The 19,535-nt window shown below is 36.5% G+C and overlaps 1 protein-coding gene and 1 long non-coding RNA gene across 3 annotated transcripts in view; one reads left to right on the forward strand and one right to left on the reverse strand.

Moving 5' to 3' along the window:
* LOC120311571 overlaps nt 1-19,535 on the forward strand; it is a 102,490-nt gene that overhangs the window by 53,407 nt on the left and 29,548 nt on the right. The gene's annotated exons all lie outside the window — the stretch shown is intronic.
* The window catches only part of LAMA4 (laminin subunit alpha 4), a 103,884-nt gene that overhangs the window by 47,083 nt on the left and 37,266 nt on the right, over nt 1-19,535 (reverse strand). Inside the window, exons 4-10 of the mRNA XM_039351222.1 lie at nt 13,754-13,834; nt 12,239-12,453; nt 8,891-8,986; nt 7,311-7,462; nt 3,824-3,934; nt 2,331-2,442; nt 690-857 (exon numbers count right to left, since the gene is read on the reverse strand). Coding sequence (XP_039207156.1) covers nt 690-857; nt 2,331-2,442; nt 3,824-3,934; nt 7,311-7,462; nt 8,891-8,986; nt 12,239-12,453; nt 13,754-13,834 — 935 coding nt within the window. The remainder of the gene's footprint in view (nt 1-689; nt 858-2,330; nt 2,443-3,823; nt 3,935-7,310; nt 7,463-8,890; nt 8,987-12,238; nt 12,454-13,753; nt 13,835-19,535) is intronic.

The following is a 19,535-nucleotide window of genomic DNA, read 5'->3' on the forward strand; positions in this document are numbered from 1 at the left end:
ATCAGAAGTCAGCTGCCTCTTCTGCCTACTGAAATGATGTCCAATCATATGAGGATGGAGCTGAGATGCAAGTGATGCCAATGCCATGGACAGGAAGGATAGCTTAGAAGGATAAAAGCAGTGCTTTTTTTGTTTAAAAAAAAGGTGCTGGAACTCACACACGTCATACAACCCACCTTGCCTACCCTACAAGGATCCATCCAAAAAAGGTGCTGGAACTCCATTCTGGGTGTTCTATGACAAAAAAAGCCCTGGATAAAAGAGTTGAAGAACTCTTGTTGAAGAGTTCAGAGATAAGTTATGAAAATGCTAGAGAACTGCAAATTGTATTTCCAGCTCTTCAGCATGTGATTTAGCACAAAAGTGCTGTGCTATCTGAAGGAAGACTTATGTATCCTTGTCATAAATATTTTTTATTTTGCTTACTGAAGCATCTCTAGATATTCTGATACTGAAATTATCACACAGAATATTCAAGGTAAAGAAACAATGGCAGGATGCTTTTCTGATGTATGGTAGCATCATAACTGGTTTATACTATATACAGTTTTAAAGGTTATCACCTTTAAAGCCCTACATATTTTAGGGCCTGAGTATCTCAAGGTCAACTTCTCTAAGTTGAATCTGCCCATCTGATGAGATAAATCAGAGAAGAGTTGCTGAGGGCCCAAATCCACAGAAGAACTCACGGTCTTGAGCTGCTTCAGACTCTTCATCAGCAAGTTGCCTCTGGAAGGTGAACGGTCTGCGAAGTCTGATGTCCTTCAGCATCTCCTCTGCTGCTTTGACCTTCTGAGCAATATCTTCAGGCCTCAGATCATGCTCAACCCCATAGTATTCTGCCTTGCTGCCAATTTCTGTACATAAAGGAGAGGCAGATGATTCAAGAGAATTTTTGTGGTATATTTTACTGACGAAGCTGCTGCTGCCCTTTCTAGTTATGTTCTTTCAAATTATTCACCACTTTGCTACATATCTTTTTTTTTTAGTAGTAGTAAAGTTGGAAGGGACCTTGGAGGTCATCTAGTCCAACCACCTGCTCAGGCAGGAAACCCTACACCATTTTGGACAAATGGCTGTCCAGTCTCTTCTTAAAAACTTCCAGTGTTGGAGCATTTACTGCTTCTGGAGGCAGGCTGTTCCACTGATTAATTGTTCTCACTGTCAGGAAGTTTCTCCTTAGTTCTAGGTTGCTTCTCTCCTTGATTAGTTTCCACCCAGTGCTTCTTGTCCTGCCTTCAGATGCTTTGGAAAATAGCTTGATTCCCTCTTCTTTATGGCAGCCCCTGAGATATTGGAATACTGCTATCATGTCCCCCCCTTGTCCTTCTCTTCGTTAAACCAGACATACCCAATTCTAGCAACTGTTCCTTATATGTTTTAGCCTCCAGCCCCCTAATCATCTTTGTTGCTCTTCTCTGTACTCTTTCTAGAGTCTCAACATCTTTTTTACATCGTGGTGACCAAAACTGAATGCAGTATTCCAAGTGTGACCTTACCACACTTTCTCTTCACTTGAACCGGAGCACCACTCTGAGTAGATTAGAGATCCTACACGTTAGGTCATGACTTGGCAAAAACTCACATGTTGGCTGGGGAATTCTGGTAGCGGAAGTGTATACATCTTAAAGTTGCCAGGGTTGATCTAAAGGTCTCGGAAATTTTATTTGCTTGAACATCAAGCAATGCTAACATTCTGGTGGCTCTACTGACGAGAATCTACCATACATAGGAACCCTTCAAAGTGCATTGTGATTATGGTCCTGCTGCTCTTACTTAGCCTTAGTTTCAGTATAGGGAGGAAGAGTCATTTCCAAGTTCCTAAAGTATTGTGACAATGTCCCCATGTGGTTTGTATGGATAACTGACTTTTTTTCAACATAGGAATGTCCCACGAATAAGCTTGTTCCCACATTTCAAAACTAATTGTTCAAGAGTTTTAGAAAGTATCTGGGTATGTTTCTTTGTCTCTCTGTGTTAAAGTTAGCTTTCATTCTCAAGGAACACATAACATTGTTCTAAATATGTACTACAAAGAGGAGTGGAAAAAGTTGAAAGCTGCCATACAAATCTGATCTCCTGGTATGGAAAAAAAATTAACAAATTTTCTTTAATAGTTGTTTTTTTGGGGGAGGGGGAATTGGGAGGGTATGCATCAAATAATTTGATTAGCAAAGACTATAATTATAAAAACTGAATTTTAATTCTGGTTCTTTTGTTTTATGATAATTTTGGTCAGTTTATAAATGTTCCCATAATTACCTTTCCCCATTGCTAGTTCCACTAATGTACCTTATTGTTCATATGAATTAGGAATGATCCCAGTTTACCTTGAATCTTATCCACAATATTTCCAAGCTCCTGTGCAAGAATAGTAGCACGCTTAATGGTCTCCATTGTTTCCTTCTGCAGCTGCTGACCTTTGCTTGATTCTTGATTTTTCTACGGGAAATCAGATGTTTGGAGCATGAATATCACATTTTATTTTACATTTAAATCTACAGCGTGAAAAAGACTGTACAACATAACCAGATATGGTTTTTGACATGAAGATCTGTGTAACATTTGATAGTGATGCAAGAAAAAAGTCACCGTCTGTTATAAACAGTCTTGTGTCATCCTATGATTTTGTTCCATTTTCTGTTTGCTTAAGTTCTAACTGACTCTCATTTAAGGCCACAGTCCTCATTACACTTACCTGAGAGTTGGTCCTCTAGTCTATTATATAGGTGAGTTTTCTGCCAAATAGAATTGTATAAACATTGTTTTGTACATTGTCCCTGGTATCTTGTATCATGGAAATGGACAAATTGAAGTCTTGAGGTTGTCTATATAGAATTCAAACTCTTTTCTGCAGTTGTTGCACTCTCCATTGATCACAGTTGCTGGAACATGCAAAAACTATAATGCAAATTCTAAAACAGATGTGCCAACATTCAGATACAAATTATCTGAAATTTCCAATTGGAGCCTGATTTTAAGAGAATTATTTTAAAAATCTATTGGTCTCACATATCTTTTGTTTTCAGTCTAATGGTCAACATTTTCCAAACAAGAATTTATTAGAAGAGCATAGCCTTCAAAATATCAACATATAGTACAACAAAATACAGCTTTACACATTGTTTTTTTAAAACAGCAATAGCAATAGCACTTAGACCACTCCATAGTACTTTACAGCACTCTCTGAGTGGTTTACAAATATCAGCACATTGCCCCCAACAATCTGAATCCTCATTTTACTGACTGCAGAAAGATGGAAGACTGAGTCAACCTTGAGCCAGTCAGGATCAAACTCTCAACTGTGGGCATTCTAACCACGGTGACACCACAGTTTATATAGAAATGAAAATAAAACATTTGTTTTCTCATGCAATAGGAACAATTAACACTAAGATTGTTGGAAATGAAAGAAAGTCAAGAGTAGGCAATATATGACATTACGACATTACACTTTTCATGTTTTTCAAAATTTTGCCCACTATATATACAGAAAGATATAGGATCTGTTGAGGAATGTTAAAAAGGAGCTAATCATGCTTACTTGAAAAAAAATATGAACTTTGTTATTTAACCTGTTTTTGCTTAACTTTTGAACTCGTGCTTAGTTTAGTTCTAATAAAAATATTGCCTAGCTATTATCATTTTAATTATTTTGTCATGGACTATACCATTACATTTTATTTTACTAGGACTTATTCTTCAGGTTCATACTGATAGTATTACTGGTTCATGGAATTAGCAGTTTACTTTTTTGGCATTGTTAACCTGATTCTGCTCAAGGCAAGAGAAATATAAGAAGGAAATGAACATAATAAGCAAACTTTTCATCAAGGGCATCAATTTTCCTGAGAAATTCTGTCATTTCATTTACAGCATTATCAACCTGGGTTGTCTGAAGAGCAGAATGATTGTTCTTCTCAGAGAATTTTGCCTGAATAGAACAATGACACAAACATCTTTGTTAAAAATTATCCTCATTCTTTCATGGTACTTACAAACCAGTTACCTTAGGAATACATGTATTAATGAGCTTCATCACAAGAATGCAGTTATGAAGTTCTGAATGTTAGAATCAGAAGATTGGAATGGATTTCAGGCATAAGGCAGAAGTTATGAGAGTTATGTTATCATTAACTGATGTTTATTTAGTGCTTTATTGAATTTTAATCAGAAAAAGTCTCTACACGGGGCTTCACATTCCTGTTCTGGTTCTGCTTTTCTTTTTCCACACCACCTATTAATTTACATATCTGTACATGCCATACCAGTAAATATTGCAGAGGAGCCTCTGTCACAGGCACTGTACAAAGAATCAACAAGCAAAACTTTTTTTTTAATTTTCTTGCATCTTTCTGTTTATTTTTTTCCTTCTGATTTATATTAGTTTGTATTAGTTTTATCTTCCTTTCTAAAACTATACACAAATGGGCGCACATGCAGAGGCAGAAATAAGCATAAAATCTATTCATGAAGCTGATTTGGCACCTATCTTTAGAGATATGTATGCTATATTAATTGATGAAACTCTGTTGTGCAGTTCTTTGCTCCTTAAGTCCAGAATCTCTTATCTTTAACTTAGATATAATGGAAGACAATTGCTTTCCCCTTTTAACAGCTGTGGTTTTGATAAGTATCAAGTGGCCATAGGCAATCCAGATAATAATATTTACCTCTTTTTCTTTTGACCATGATCTACGGATAAGAACATGGTCTAGTTGCTTAAAATGCAAAACCAGATTTATAGTGAGAATATGACCTATCATCCTGCTAATGCCAATCTTTTAAAACACTTTAGGAAAGTAAATACTGATCCATTTAGAGGAAATTCTATTTCTCCCTTCTTCTTCCTTGTATTCTTTTCTCTCCATTTTATACTTCCCATTATTTTTTATTTATTTGATTTACTTTGAGCATTGACTTCCCAGTTTATTTCAAGAAATCAAGGATGTTTATGATAAAAAAAAAATCAATACATTAACATTCCAATTTACACTAGGTTTTATAGAAAGAGAATCGAACTGCAATCAAACTATTTCAACTGGACAACAGATACTAATAATTTAAGTTTTAGTACCAACTTTCAGAAAGCTATTAATGAGAAAATGAGTTGGACCTTTCATGCAGGAATATTGAAGAATTTCATGTGTCATCAAAATTGCTCAATGGTACTCTACCTAATTCTGAGGAGTTTCAGGAATTGTTAAGACATAAAAGGTTTCTCCAAAATAATATCAAAATAGGGGGAAGGTTGTATATATGAAAGCAATTTACTGGATATTCTAGTTCTAAAATGTTCAGGGCTTTAAAAGTCAAATAGGAACTAGAAACAGAGAGTACGGTATAGCTGATTCAAGAAATGGGAGTCATATTTTCTATATACTGTCTCTGCTAGCCAATCTGCTGCAATATTTTTATTTACTTTTCAAAGACCACTGTATACAGTATAGAGCAGAACAGCAATTGAGATATGATGGAACAAATACAATGAGTTGCATTCTAGATGACTTTTAAGGTCCTGTCCACATCCTACATTCTGCTATTCTGTGAGATATACATCACTCTGACCAGATTTTTCCCAGGTATGGGTCTACATAGCTCAGCCTCAGGTAAACACTGGCATTGCTGGAAAAGGCTCAGAACCTGGGCATCCAAGGTAAAAACCAAACTCAGAAGAATCTTCTCTGCTTTCGAAAGAAATGCCATTCTGCTCAATACAGGATGAATCTTCTAATCATTAGAACATCTATCTTAGCAAGATTGACTTTCAATGGTTAGTCCACATTAATCCCATCACCATTTTAAACAATATTCAGAACTATAATATCCCTCTCTGAAGAAGAAAGCAAGGAGACCAAAAAGTGAGTGGTGACCCTAAACCCCAATTTCAAATGAACTTCTTCAACATTTTCCTGTTGTTGTTCAATAATAGTGTAATATAGAACCTGTGGGACAACCACAGGCAAAGAATTGCTTCAAGAAATCACCACAGTTCATATTGTCATGTGAAAAATACACAGAGAGCGATTATATTAACTACTCTTAATGCCTTTTGTTTGTTTTAATTTAAAAAAAATTTTTTCCCTTCTGTCTCTATTTCAACTTTTAAGAAGAAATTGGATGGACCGGTTCCATGGAGAGAGGTTTTTCCGCAGACTGGAGGAGGCATGGTTTTGTGTGCTGCCTGCCTCCTGTGGATGGGGCTTTGCTTGTTTGTGCAGACCAGTTGCTGGCATGCCGTGGCCCGGTACTGGTCTACGGACCGGAGGTTGGGGACCCCTGGACTAGAAGACCTCCATGGTCCCTTTCAACTCTCTTATTCTGTTAATACCTTACTGCACCCTAGCAAAATAGTTTAGGCAAAAAGTGACAACTAAAAGCTTACAGGAACCAACCACAACTGCACGGGAATTAACAAACCCAAATCTCTTTTATTCTTGACTGACACTGTCCATTCACTATACTCATCTCCAGTGCATGTATGACTCTGTATCTCTTTATCTTCATCTCTCTCTCAGCTATCTCTATCTCATCTCTATGTATCTAAATTTCCACTTATACAAACTAAATGAATGTATGAACCAAGTATATCAAAGAACTGTGTCAGGAGGTTGTGCAAGCTGAAATTGAAGTTGAGTCAGTGGTAATAAATCTGGAGTGACCAAGGTACGCATATCATGTATTATTTCATTGTGAAGTTAATAACTTATCTAAACTTGCTGAGCTTGAAATTTCTGCAGACTATCACTTGATCTATTTATAGAATCATAGAATTGTGGAATTGGAAGGGACCCCAAAGGTCATTTAATCTAATCCTCTGAGATGTGTAGGAGAATATATTTAGCCATGACAGTCACGAAAGGTGACTGTCCAGTCTCTTCTTAAAAACTGTAAGAGAGAACTCACAATAAGGTGGTGTACAGATCTTATTGTCAGGGAGTTTTTCTTATATTTAAATGATTCTTGGTAGTTGTAATTTGTACTCGTTATTTCTGATCTTAGTTTCTGTGGCAATGGAAATTAGGTCCTGACCATCTTCCCTATGGCGCCCTGTTATGTATCTGACTGCTGATATCATATGTTGTCATGTGTTCTATTTTTCATGGCAAATAGTAGCTGAGGAAGGAGCAAATTTAAAAGGGAACAGAATTGTTTTTTTCTTTGTAGTGGCCCAGCTTTCATTTCTTCCTTTTTCCCTCCACACAGATTTTAACTAAATCTCCCCACTGCTGTTTACTTTAACTCTGAACGGAAGCTGTTTCTGCAAACGAATTCTTCCGAAGAGATTGAAGAATGAAGAAATTAGGTACCTTGAGGATAAGAGTAGTGGCATTGAGATCGTGCAAGTGTCTGTGAGCTGCAACTCCAGTGGAGATGCTTAGCAGAATTTCTTTGCTTTCCTCGATGGATTGGACTGCCAGGCTGATATCATCAGTCAAGTCCCAAATGCATTTGTCACAGCCTAGCAATACATGAAAATGCAAACAGTTGAAAAGGGATACACATTCTTGTTAGAACCCTGCAAACTCAAGTGTCTTTTCTGCTTTTTAAAAGAATGTTCCTGCTTGTTTCCCCCATTTAGGAAAAATCTGCCAAAAGGATGTACAGTACAAGGAATTAAAAGTAAGATATTCAGATTCTTGTTGTACAGTTATTACTTCTAATATTGAAGTAATAAAACCCTTATATCAAAAGTATATAATGTTGCACCGAAATCTTTTCACACATCTAGATTGCTTTAAATTCATAGAAAAACAATAATCTTAGTATACAGTGTTCCTAAAGTGAGACACCTGCTGCCTTACCTAACGAGTACAGCATATAATTAGGAAACTATAGGAAATGCCGTTTTGCAGGACAGTAAGAAAAAATTAACAAATTAGTGGAAGAATTAATTAAAAGCAAAAGAAACCAACTATTCCAGAACAGAAAAAAAGAAAAACAAAACTCCTATGGCTATTAATCAGCAATTTTCCAAATATAAATGGATTTATTTTTAACGGGATACTATACAGATTTTATTTCTGAAACACTTTATCTCAGTGAATACCAGATTTAATAACAGAGATACACAGAAGAAAAGGTGTCAGGTCCCTGTTTAATAACCTATTCATAGTTTAATTTCACAAAAGAAAGATCTGGGCCTGAAGTTAGCTAGAAATCAAGACTGAATTTTGGAATTCTTATCTAGTTACTTTATTAATTTATGGCCAAAAACCAAAAATCTTTATTCCTAAATATATTGAGGAGTGGCCATCACTGGCAAAGAAAATGGACAAATCAATAAAGGAGAATATTTGTAGCTCAGAGTTGACATGAGGGATCCTTGGTACTCTCTGAGCTTGCTTGTTTTCTTGCAGACGTTTCATTACCCAAATTAGGTAACACCATCAGTGCTGGTGCTAAACGTCCCTTCAAAATAATAGGATACATTACATTTAGAAAGTGCATTTGACTTAGCTTTTCAGTTATTTCAAAAATTGGCTACATAAACTGAACATTGAAATATGCAGAACAACTGTCTTATATTCCAGTGGGACTAAGGTTATCTATGTGACTCCAAGGCAAATTGGACCTTTGGTGTAGAAGCCTTCATCCTGTTTTGCCCCAGTTAACAACTGTATTACTAATTTAACAACTGCAGTGATGCACTTAACAACTGGGGCAAAATTCACCTAACAATTCTCTTGCTTAGCAACAGAAATTTGGGGCTCAATTGTAGTCGTACTGTAAGTCAATGATTATCTATTCTAATGTCTACCTCTTTTACCTCTATCATTTCATAAACTAGAGCTGGCCCAAATGAACCCAGAGTATGTATAGTTTGGAGATGTAAACATGGGGAAGAAGGACTGAGTGTAGCAACAGACCACATCCCTGCTCTTCTTACTGATATCTGGACAATCTGTGACTGGAGGAGGCATGGGAGGTTCTCCAAGGCATTGTCCTGTTTGACGGTCGCAAGGTGCTCCTCCACAGTTGCATGCTGGGAAAAGACAGATCAATTTATTACTGTGCAGCTGTTTAAGACTGTAAGCATGCAAGTAAATAATTATTTCATACTGGGATATTGTGAGCTCTCTGAGGTAGTGTAGATCAGAGGTCCCCAACCCCCAGTCCATGGACCGGCACTGGGCTGGGGCATGCCAGAAACTGGTCTGCGCAAACAAGCAAAGCCCCACCCGCGGGATGCAGGCAGTACATGAAACCATGCCCCCTCAGGTCCACAGAAAAATCTCTCCCCATGGATCTGGACCCTGGTGCTGCCTGGGGACCTCTGGTCTAGATAAGAAGTACTAGCTCTTCCTTTTCTTGGGGGGGGGGTTTACATTAATAGAATCTTGCAAGACTGAAAGTAATTCTCCCCTCCTTTCCTTTTACTCTCTGTAAAACTAGGGAGGGTCCCTTCTGAATACTTCCCATGCCATCACCCCTTCTGTGAGTTGAGACATCTTTTACATGCCATTTATCCAGCCGGCGGCTCTACAGTGTACACTTGAATCTTCATTTCTTAATAACTCTGTATCTATTTTCTCAAATTCCCTTCATTTCCCTGGTGCTTCTTTCCTCAATCATTTTGTTCTACATTACTCTCAGTCTACAGCCATCTCAATTGCTGTCCAAAGCTCCTGACCATATGATTTTTTTTCTCTGTTGTTTTTGTCAGTTGAGATCAGTTGCTCAAGAATCAGGCATGTAGGCAAAATAACTCTTAACATTATATTTTAATGAATTTTTTTCATCCTGATATGAAAAATACTGATCCATCTGATCATCTAAAATATTGAATTATACTTTGGCTGTGGCTTGGGAATCTCTTGCCCTTCATCCTCTAAAAAGGCACTGCATGGGCTTATAAGAAAGGTGATGTTTTTATACTCTGACCCCTTGCATCATGTATGAACATTCTGGAGCTTATTCATTCACCTGTGGCAGCGTACCTACTCTAAGTTCAGATACAATGACTGGTTACAGATGTCAAGACTCTTTATGCTGTTAATCTCATACAATTTTGTAGGGAGGGGGAAAGGGGCTTAAAATGGTGAATAAAAACAGATGTTACATAATAACTCCAAAATTGTAACATCATACTTATGATCCTGGAATGTTAGTTCAGGTTCTTGCATTAGAAAGACCGGACAGGAAGAAAGCCATTCTATGTCCTAAACCTGAATTTGATCAATAATTTGGCATTAGAAGCAAAGCTACTCTAGGATTTTATATTATGAGGCCAAGATATGCTTTCCCTTTCCTCAAATGATATAATCCAAAGCAAGCAAAGCTACTCTAGGATTTTATATTATGAGGCCAAGATATGCTTTCCCTTTCCTCAAATGATATAATCCAAAGCCAATAGGTTTAGAAAAATAACTGACTGATAGTTGATCAAGATAAAACATGTTTGGACAAGCATTAATCACAATATAGTATAGTTTAAATCGTATTTTAGCATACAGATTCAGTATCTTACATTATACTATCCCTCTTGGAATGTTGGGGGGAGGGAGGAGGAGTTGTAGTCAGTGTTAACTTCTGGTAACTGCCTGGATAAGACCCTGCAGTTTTCTTGACAAGATTGTTTGGTGAAGTGGTTTCTGTCACTGTCTCCTTCTTGGGGCAGGGAGAGGGGGACTGATCCAAGGCCATTCAGTTGGCTTTGTGCCTAAAGTGGGACTGAAAGTCAAGGTCTCCCAGTTTCTAACCTAGCGCCTTAGCCACTGCACCAAACTGGCTCTTCATTCTTTTGTATATCTTAATAAAGCTTTAGTTATCTGGATGATTATGTTTATTAGCCTTTACTTGTTTGATCAGAGGTTCATTGTATGTACATCCTTTTTTATGTGTTTGTATTGGACATGATTATATGGTTCTGCAGAAATCTCAGTGAATTTAATGCTGCATTTATGTATTACCTTACAAATCCTGTTATTTTAAGACACGAGGCATTTGGCATTGTGATATTTGATAATAGTTATTTTTCTATTTAGAAAGAAATGGACTTACAGGTTTGGGGAAAAAGTATGCAATAAATAAGAAAATAATTCTAGAAACAATTATTGCAATTGAACAATGAATGTTTTTTTTAATCACGACTTCAATAATTTATATGTGAAACAACTCAGAAAGTTTGCAGCATAGCAGCTCTGAGGAAATTTCTGACATGCAAAAAGTAACAGTCTTGAAATTTTGAATGTCTACGCTCTTACATTTACAAAATAATGCTATTTTGGTAATGGACTCATTTACACAATCATGTTAATAGAATATCTGTGATTTCCCATTAGATGCTTGCCAATTTACAATTTCTATGCCCTTACTCTATAATGCTGATAAAAAATTCTTGCATTATTTTTCATATCTACCTTTTAATCTCTGTATTCTAAGAATAAAACTGGTTATATTTCTTTATAATGTTGGCGTGTTCAAAATACTACAGATGAGAATTAAACCTACTTAACTCGTATAGAAAAGGTGAACAAAGTTCTCAAACATATGTATGTATTATCTCAATTAACAGACTGTTAGCATGAATATAATATAAAGATCCTTTTAAAACCTTATTCTGCTTGAAAGGTTAAATTACTTATTACTTTCAAGATTAAAAAAAAAAAACCAGAAGAGCGTGTGCAATTTTAAAATGTTGGGCTTCTAAAGGGTTCATTTTTGGAATACATTAAAACTTTTTGGCACTTTTGTCTTATTATACTTCTAAAATTAGGTTAGTCCCTAGACTGGCTTGCTTTTTACTGTGATATGAATGTGTACACTGCTTGATTAATGCATTACTGCAAAACAGACAGATACCCTTTATGGATAATAGTGTCAGTATATTAATCTGCCTTACTGTAAAGGCACAAAGAAGTAAGATTTCCTCTGAAATATTTTTCAGAGCACTAGCAAGTATATCTCCAGTTATAAGCTATATGATATTTAAATGAAAGGACTGAGCTTAGTGGCAATGTTCCTTAGCAATGTTCCTCCAACACTGGAGCTTTTAAAAAAGAGATTGAACAACCGTTTATCTGAAATGGTATAGGGTTTCCTGCTTGAGCAATTCTGTTTCTGTTTTTTTATGTTTATATTCCCAACTTTATTTTATATATCCATAAAACCTGTTCTTGTTTGCTATAAACTCACCAAAAGTAAAATATTTCTGAGGGAGGTTTAGAAATATGAAATATAAATAAATAGTCAACAAATCCATGGAATAAATCACATATTTTACAAAATGTAGTACCTGTGCATTTTTTGGCTATTCTAGCATCCCCATAATAACCAGGAGCACAGAGTTCACAATTGAACCCTGTGGTATTACGCATGCAGTTGCGACACTGGCCTGTCACTTCATCACAATCCTCAACGATCAAGTTAGGATCCGAATTGCCACTGCAATCACATTTTTTGCAAGAACTGCCAATCACCAAAGGGTTTCCATAATAACCAGGAGCACATCTGGAGTGAAAATACAAACCCAGCAATTATTAATAGGCATGTCTTTCAGATCTTTTGGCCTGGTGCAGGGGTAAGCAACCTTGGCTCTTTTATGATTCGTGGACTTCAACTCTTAGAATTCCCGAGACAGACATGCTCGCTCAGGAATTCTGGAAGTTGAAGTCCACGAGTCATAAAAGAGCCAAGGTTGTCTACCCCTGGTGACATTCTGGAGGGATAAATCAACAACAACAAGATAGAAACCTGGAGCATTTCTGACATCCAGAAGTCTGATCTATTGCTCTGATCCCCGGAGTTCCAACGTTGACATTTGCACTGCTGCCCTATACTTATCTAACACCAGTGTCTTTCATTAAATATTACTAGCAACCTTTCCAGCTGCTGATATCCTTGAAAGAGCAGATTGGTGAGGAAAATAAATTATAAAAAAAATCATGCCAAAAGGTCATGCTATAATATAATTTTCACATTTCATCTGCTTGATATGTTCTTCAATTTTCTGACGCAGGTGTTGAAGAGATTTGAAAAGAGGTGTTTTTTTAAAAAAAAAAACATTGTTTCCTGGGGGGCCATTGGGTGCTGCTTGCCCTTTCAGTGGGAAACCAATTGAAATGCAGTTCATTCTTACATAACTATTAATGCTCATATGACAACCACATGCTGTGAGCAGCCTGCTCCTTATTCCCCTTAATGTTTTGTTTAAAAAAAGTGATAATGCAAATGCAGCCCCATTATAGGTTATACTTCCCATTCATTTGAGTTTCCATTTGCATTCATTTGATTCACATATTCTAGCCTATGCTTCTCTTCCTTTCCTCCCCTCAGTACAGATGGGGGCTTTTTATGCACCCAAAGTGTGATGGGTACTTTGTACAGTTGTGACTTGCATATGAATGTGAGTAGTCAGTCAGAGCTAGGACTAGAGAAGCAAAGCGACTATATTTCTAACTTGATAAAATTAGTTAATATTATTCCTCAAGGAGTTCTACAGGGCAAGCATTGTTGAGATGCTGATGTTATAAACCCCCACAATTTACTTTCAGTTAGTCTGGCAAACTAAATTACATGCACCACAACCTATGAGGTCCACCTTTTTTTCTTCTTCTATTATTTAGAAGATTCTATTATTGTAGTATATGAACACTTACTGACTTTCTCCCCTCCACTTAAGTGCAGGGACGAGAAGAAATTTTACTTGTTAAATCACACACACACACACACACACACACACACACACACACACACACACACACTGTCATAATCAATATTGAGATTTATAATTCTTAAAACATCTCCTTACCTTTCACAGTTTGATCCTGCATAATGTTCTTTGCATTTACAGCGCACCACTCCATTTTTTCTGTAACAGGAGACTCCAAAGCTAAAAGTATATTAAAAAGTCATTATTAGAAATGACTACTCACACACCTATGAATGTAATCTGTATAATACAGAACCTCAATAGGTTTATGCTGAAAACGTTTGTACATTACTTGCTGAATGCTAGACTACCTCATCCTGATATAAGGTGTAGCCACTCCTAGGAGATAAAATTGAAGTCACAAGAAGGTAAGATAAGTAATGACCTCACTAGCCAATTTTAAATGACTTCAAAGTGGGAATACTAGTTTCCAAATAATATAATTAATGAATGTTATTTATGTGGTTGTCAATAGGAGAGGAACAAAGAGAAATCATATTTGTTCCCAACTGGTTTCAGTATGAACACATATGTTCAGGGTTTGTCATTTTCTTCATTTCAGTCCTTGGCTGCTTTGAAGGAGAAGTATTAATACCACTCTTCAATGCCTTGGTAAGGCCACACTTGGAATACTGCATCCAGTTTTGGTCACCACGATGTAAAAAAGATGTTGAGACTCTAGAAAGAGTACAGAGAAGAGCAACAACGATGATTAGGGGACTGGAGGCTAAAACATATAAGGAACGGTTGCTAGAATTGGGTATGTCTAGTTTAACGAAGAGAAGGACAAGGGGGGACATGATAGCAGTATTCCAATACCTCAGGAGCTGCCACAAAGAAGAGGGAATTAAGCTATTTTTCAAAGCACCTGAAGGCGGGACAAGAAGCAACGGGTGGAAACTAATCAAGGAGAGAAGCAACCTAGAACTAAGGAGAAACTTCCTGACAGTGAGAACAATTAATCAGTGGAACAGCTTGCCTCCATAAGCAGTAAATGCTCCAACACTGGAAGTTTTTAAGAAGAGACTGGACAGCCATTTGTCCGAAATAGCGTAGGGTTTCCTGCCCGAGCAGGGGGTTGGACTAGATGACCTCCAAGGTCCCTTCCAACTTTACTACTATTACTAGAATTATTGCTGCCAAAAATGCCAAGTAGTGTATAACTTATATACACGATCCTCTTAGAACCCTTACAACATAATTCATTCAGATTCCATTGAAATTAATTAGATTCAAACCGTAGGCAATTGCCTGCTATGGAGCCTTTATAAAACTATTAAAAAAGAAAGAAAAATCAACTCAAACTATAATCTGAAAATTTTCTTTTAACTGAAATCTATTTAAGATAAGTTCTTTTATTAGAGCAAAGGTAAAGTAATGCAAGCTTCCAGGCTGTAAAAACTCTTCAGTGGGCAAATAAATAAAAGTATTGAAAAGGGAAGTGGAAGGGAACAAATATGGCTGGGAAATAACACTTTTTTTCTACTCTATTTTTCCCCAGGAAAGAAAAAAAAAAGAGAGCAGAGATTAATTTTTGCAGCTGTATCAGTCCTTGCAACAGCTGCTATCTTGGAATGCACAAATATTGGATCTCTGAAATTATGAATGTGTTAGAGAAATCCAGAGAAAAGCAAATGAAGGGCAACATCTGATTTTTCAATAATGTGCAAGAATAAATTAACTCGTGATTTTAGCATTCTTTTATTTTGGGTAGGGAACTAATGCATCGTATCAATTAGATCTGAATACTATAAACTAGCTTTCCTCAATCTGGAAAATTATCAATATATTTGGACTGCAGCTTCCAAAATTCTATTCTCTGCCATTATAATGAAAATTGGGAAACTAGCAGGGAAACTTTATGATAAGCATTATTACAATACTACCTTTTTAATTCATTAAAGAATCACATGCTTTGCCTGCTCAATAATATTTGGCAATTCTATCTCCTCCTGAGGAATTCTGGATTCCAAAACCCAAATCACAAGGCAGTTTCTTATATATATTTCCTGTAGCATAAACTTTAGGGGCCAAAGTCCATTTTGTCAGACTCACTGAGTCTGACAAATAAATATATTTTTCTCCCAGAGCAAGGATTTATTAATCTAGTTTCTTCCCAGGTTACCTAGCTAGCCAAAATATAGAACATACTGTAGGTGCTGTAACAGGTGGGCGGTAAATCTCAAACAATTCCCTTCAGATCAGGTAGTCAGAAATGCGTTCTTCTAACACCAGCAAGACTGGCTGTATGGAGCCCATAAGTTCCAGAGAATTCAGATGGGATTGTTGAGTAGTTAATCAAATGCAAATAAAGAACACTGTATTTTTTTTTGAAATACAAAAAAAAAATGGTCCAAAGATTCTGGCTTCTGTTCTATTTCATCTGCATGTCTAAGCTGCTATTCTCTAGAGTTACTATGAGTGCATTTATTTCCCTTGTTTGGAGATGTTTATAAGGTCAGAGAAACTTTTGTTTGAGATTGTCATGAAAAATAATACTCTCACATTGCCTTCTGTTAACATTTTAATGACATCATTTCAACTCTGTTTCATCCCTGGAGTATTTTTCTCCTCTACCTCTTTTACACAGAGTTAATTCCTTACATATTGAAAGGAACTCCAGTTCCGGACATCATAATAATAAGCTAGAAGTATTTCTGTATATTTTGTAAGAGTTTAAAATAATTTCTAGGGAATTAAAAAAATTAATCACATATGCTGACATTTGAAATAACTGGTGTTCAGTTGTCCCAGGATTCTTCTGCAAGTTCCCAAGCTATCCGATACGAATGGAGATAATCTTCCAGACCCCCCATGTCTGCTCAGAAAATCCACCATAATCCCTACAGATGAGTTCCAAGAACAACTGTGTAAATAATGAAGCTGCCAGTTTAAAGAACTTGATACATTTTTGGTCAGACTTCATAAATCCCTATTCTGGGTTACTCATACAGCCAGTTTCTTTGTTGCAAAACAGCAAAGCAAGCCTTTGTTTTCCATAACTTTTAAGGAATTACATTCCTGTAATAACACATTTTTAATGTAAAAGGAAAAAGTGAATAAAGTGAAAATAATAATGACAATAATACTTTGAGAATGTATACCCAAAATCCTAACCACTCTAAGGGCAGGGAAAAATGGATGTGTCCATTGTTTAAACTACGGTATTAATTGGAGAATGTCTCTTTTGTTTGAAAGGGGCACACAGCACAGTAGGTTTGAATGTGGCTCTTGATAGGCTCAATTAGATGTAAACCAGATTTTAAATCAGTTGCACTTAATTGACTAAATTTTCATGACAATGATGGAAAGATGAGTTAGGAAACATTCCTTGCCTTGATGGAGATGTGAAATGGGGTTGCAAATAAACGGAAATCCTAAAGATGATGGCAGGATATTTTGCAATTCAGAAGTTTATTTTCTAAGAAAAAATAAAATGACCTCTGATACATATAGATTGTAGAATAAATTCTGGTTTAGATATCTGGTGGGGTGGAGAGGTGCATATATGCATGTGTGTTGAATAGTAAAGCATTTTCTATAGAGAATTTGCAGAAAATGGAAAGACGTCTGTCAGAAATCAGAATAAATAACAGTGCTTAATGACGAAAAGTCTGCTTTGGGTTAAAAGCCTCAGCAGGTGACAACATTTAATTAATTTTGGATGATCTCATAAAGCTAAGCAGATCAGGCCAGGTTAGTCCTAAGACACAGATGTCAAACTTGCCTCGTCACATGATGTGTCAAAACTTATCGTGACTTTTTTCCATTGCCGGAGCTGGGGTGGGCACGGCCTCTGTATGATGCAACTGGCCCATGGGCCAGCAGTTTGACACCCCTGTCCTAGGATGAGAAACTACCACAGCTGTAGACTAAACTAAGAAGTTGAAAAAAAAATTGAAGGCAATAGCAATCCATTTCTATATTGTCACCAAGAGCATGCTGAAGTTGAGTTCAACTTGAAGGAGTCTTTGTGGCTTCATTGTGGAGCCTGTAAGTGTCTGTCTTTCTGTGATCAAAAATCTACGCACAGAGAGAGCCATTCCTTCATGAAAGATATATTTGCTCCAAACAAGAATATGTGTGAAAGTTGGGTTCCAAAAAGAAACTAAATATGTGTGTGTATCTGTGTATGGTAGGTAGTGAAGGTGGGGGTGCTTAACCTAAGACAGTTTACAATGTAAATATATGCACTGGATAATTTTTTAAAGAAAAGCAGTCATCCAGGTCATGGTTGTCCCAAAGGTGCTTTTTTTCAAGTGGCAACTGTACTTTCTTTTTTTTCTTGAAGACGTTTTGCTTCTCATCCAAGAAGCTTCTTCAGCTCTGACTGGATGGTGGGGAATGGAAGAATTTATATTCCTTGTAGACAGCTCGTCATTTGCATTCTTTTAAAGAAAAACAATATAAGAACTCCATTGATTGAAAAACCAAAAGATTGATGTCCTTTTTTTAGGGGGGTTAAGCATACTAGAAAAATATACCTATCATAAAATGTAAGTTCTTCAGAGTGAATTTATTTGATGCTATGTGTAGTATATTAGGATTTTACCATATAGTGTATTAACACTTGCCTCCATGAAATTACCTGTATGCATACACTAGAGATAAACAAGCATTTTTCCATTCAGTGTTTTAAAGTTCAGGGACAGGAGAGAACGATGATTGGAGAGAATGACAGCTCTAGCAACTCACACTATTAAAAAGATATCGCTAAAAAGAAGGAAATCTGTCCCCTTTCCCACATCATTTTTTCCCAAGATCTCAGGTCACAGAAGACAGTATATTACATTTAATGAGAGATGTCACTTTTAAAGCGTGATTCAACACTTGCTCTAAATGGATTGAATTGAACTAATTTCCTTAACTGATGAAAGGCTTTTGGCAAAGGAACATTTTCAGAAACTCAAGCTCCTCTCATAGAGTTTCTGTGCTTCCTTAAAATTGTACCAATAATAAAATCTATTGGAACTTTAAGGATCTTGCCCATTTTTCAGTAAAGCTCTTATGTTGTGCTGTGATCAAAGTTGATTCCCCTAAAGCAATGAAATCATTTTAAAGAAATGACATAATTTTGTGGCATGCAAAGTAATACAGGTAGTCCTCAACTTACGATCACAATTGAGCCCAACATTTGTTCTTAAGTGAGACATTTGTTAAGTGAGTTTTGCCCCATTTTATGACCTTTCTTGCTACAGTTTTGTTACGTGTATCACTGCAGCTGATAAGTTAGTAATCCGAATGTTAAGTGAATCTGGCTTCCCCATTGGCTTTGCTTGTCAGAAGGTTGCAAAAGGTGATCACATGACCTTAGGACACAGCAATGGTCATAAATATGAACCAGTTGCCAAGCATCTGAATTTTGGTCACATGATCATGCAGATGCTGCAAAGGTCGTAACTGTGAAAAATGGTCATAAGTCACTTTTTTTCCAGTGCCGTTGTAACTTTGAACAGTCACTAAATGAACTGTTGTTAAGTCAAAGACTACCTGTACATTATACAGTATATTATATACTGGACTCCCACAAAGCTTTGCATTTTGCTGAACAGCCATAAGAAAATGCAGAACCTGAGTTTATATATCTTTGGCTCTCTATGTTGCAAAGAAAAGACACTGAAAAAGGCAGACATGATGGAAATTACAGTGTGATACTGGACTGTTTTAGGTAAACCCGTTTGTATGACATTATTTATCCCTTCCTACTATGTCAGTATGCTAGCTATATGTCTCTGAGATATGGTCAGTGAATAAAAAAATCTGGTTTACTGGATCACAGTTCCTGACTACCGTAAATCTTCTCCATGTTGCTCTTCAAAATCAATTCAGTTTGCTGTGAATGTTTTTTTTACAAGAGTATTTTTAATAGTCCATGTGTGTT

Source organism: Crotalus tigris, unplaced genomic scaffold (genome assembly GCF_016545835.1).
Source record: "Crotalus tigris isolate CLP2741 ecotype Arizona unplaced genomic scaffold, ASM1654583v1 scf7180000018371.15429387391:27106975, whole genome shotgun sequence".
NCBI classification, from domain to species: Eukaryota; Metazoa; Chordata; class Lepidosauria; order Squamata; family Viperidae; genus Crotalus; species Crotalus tigris.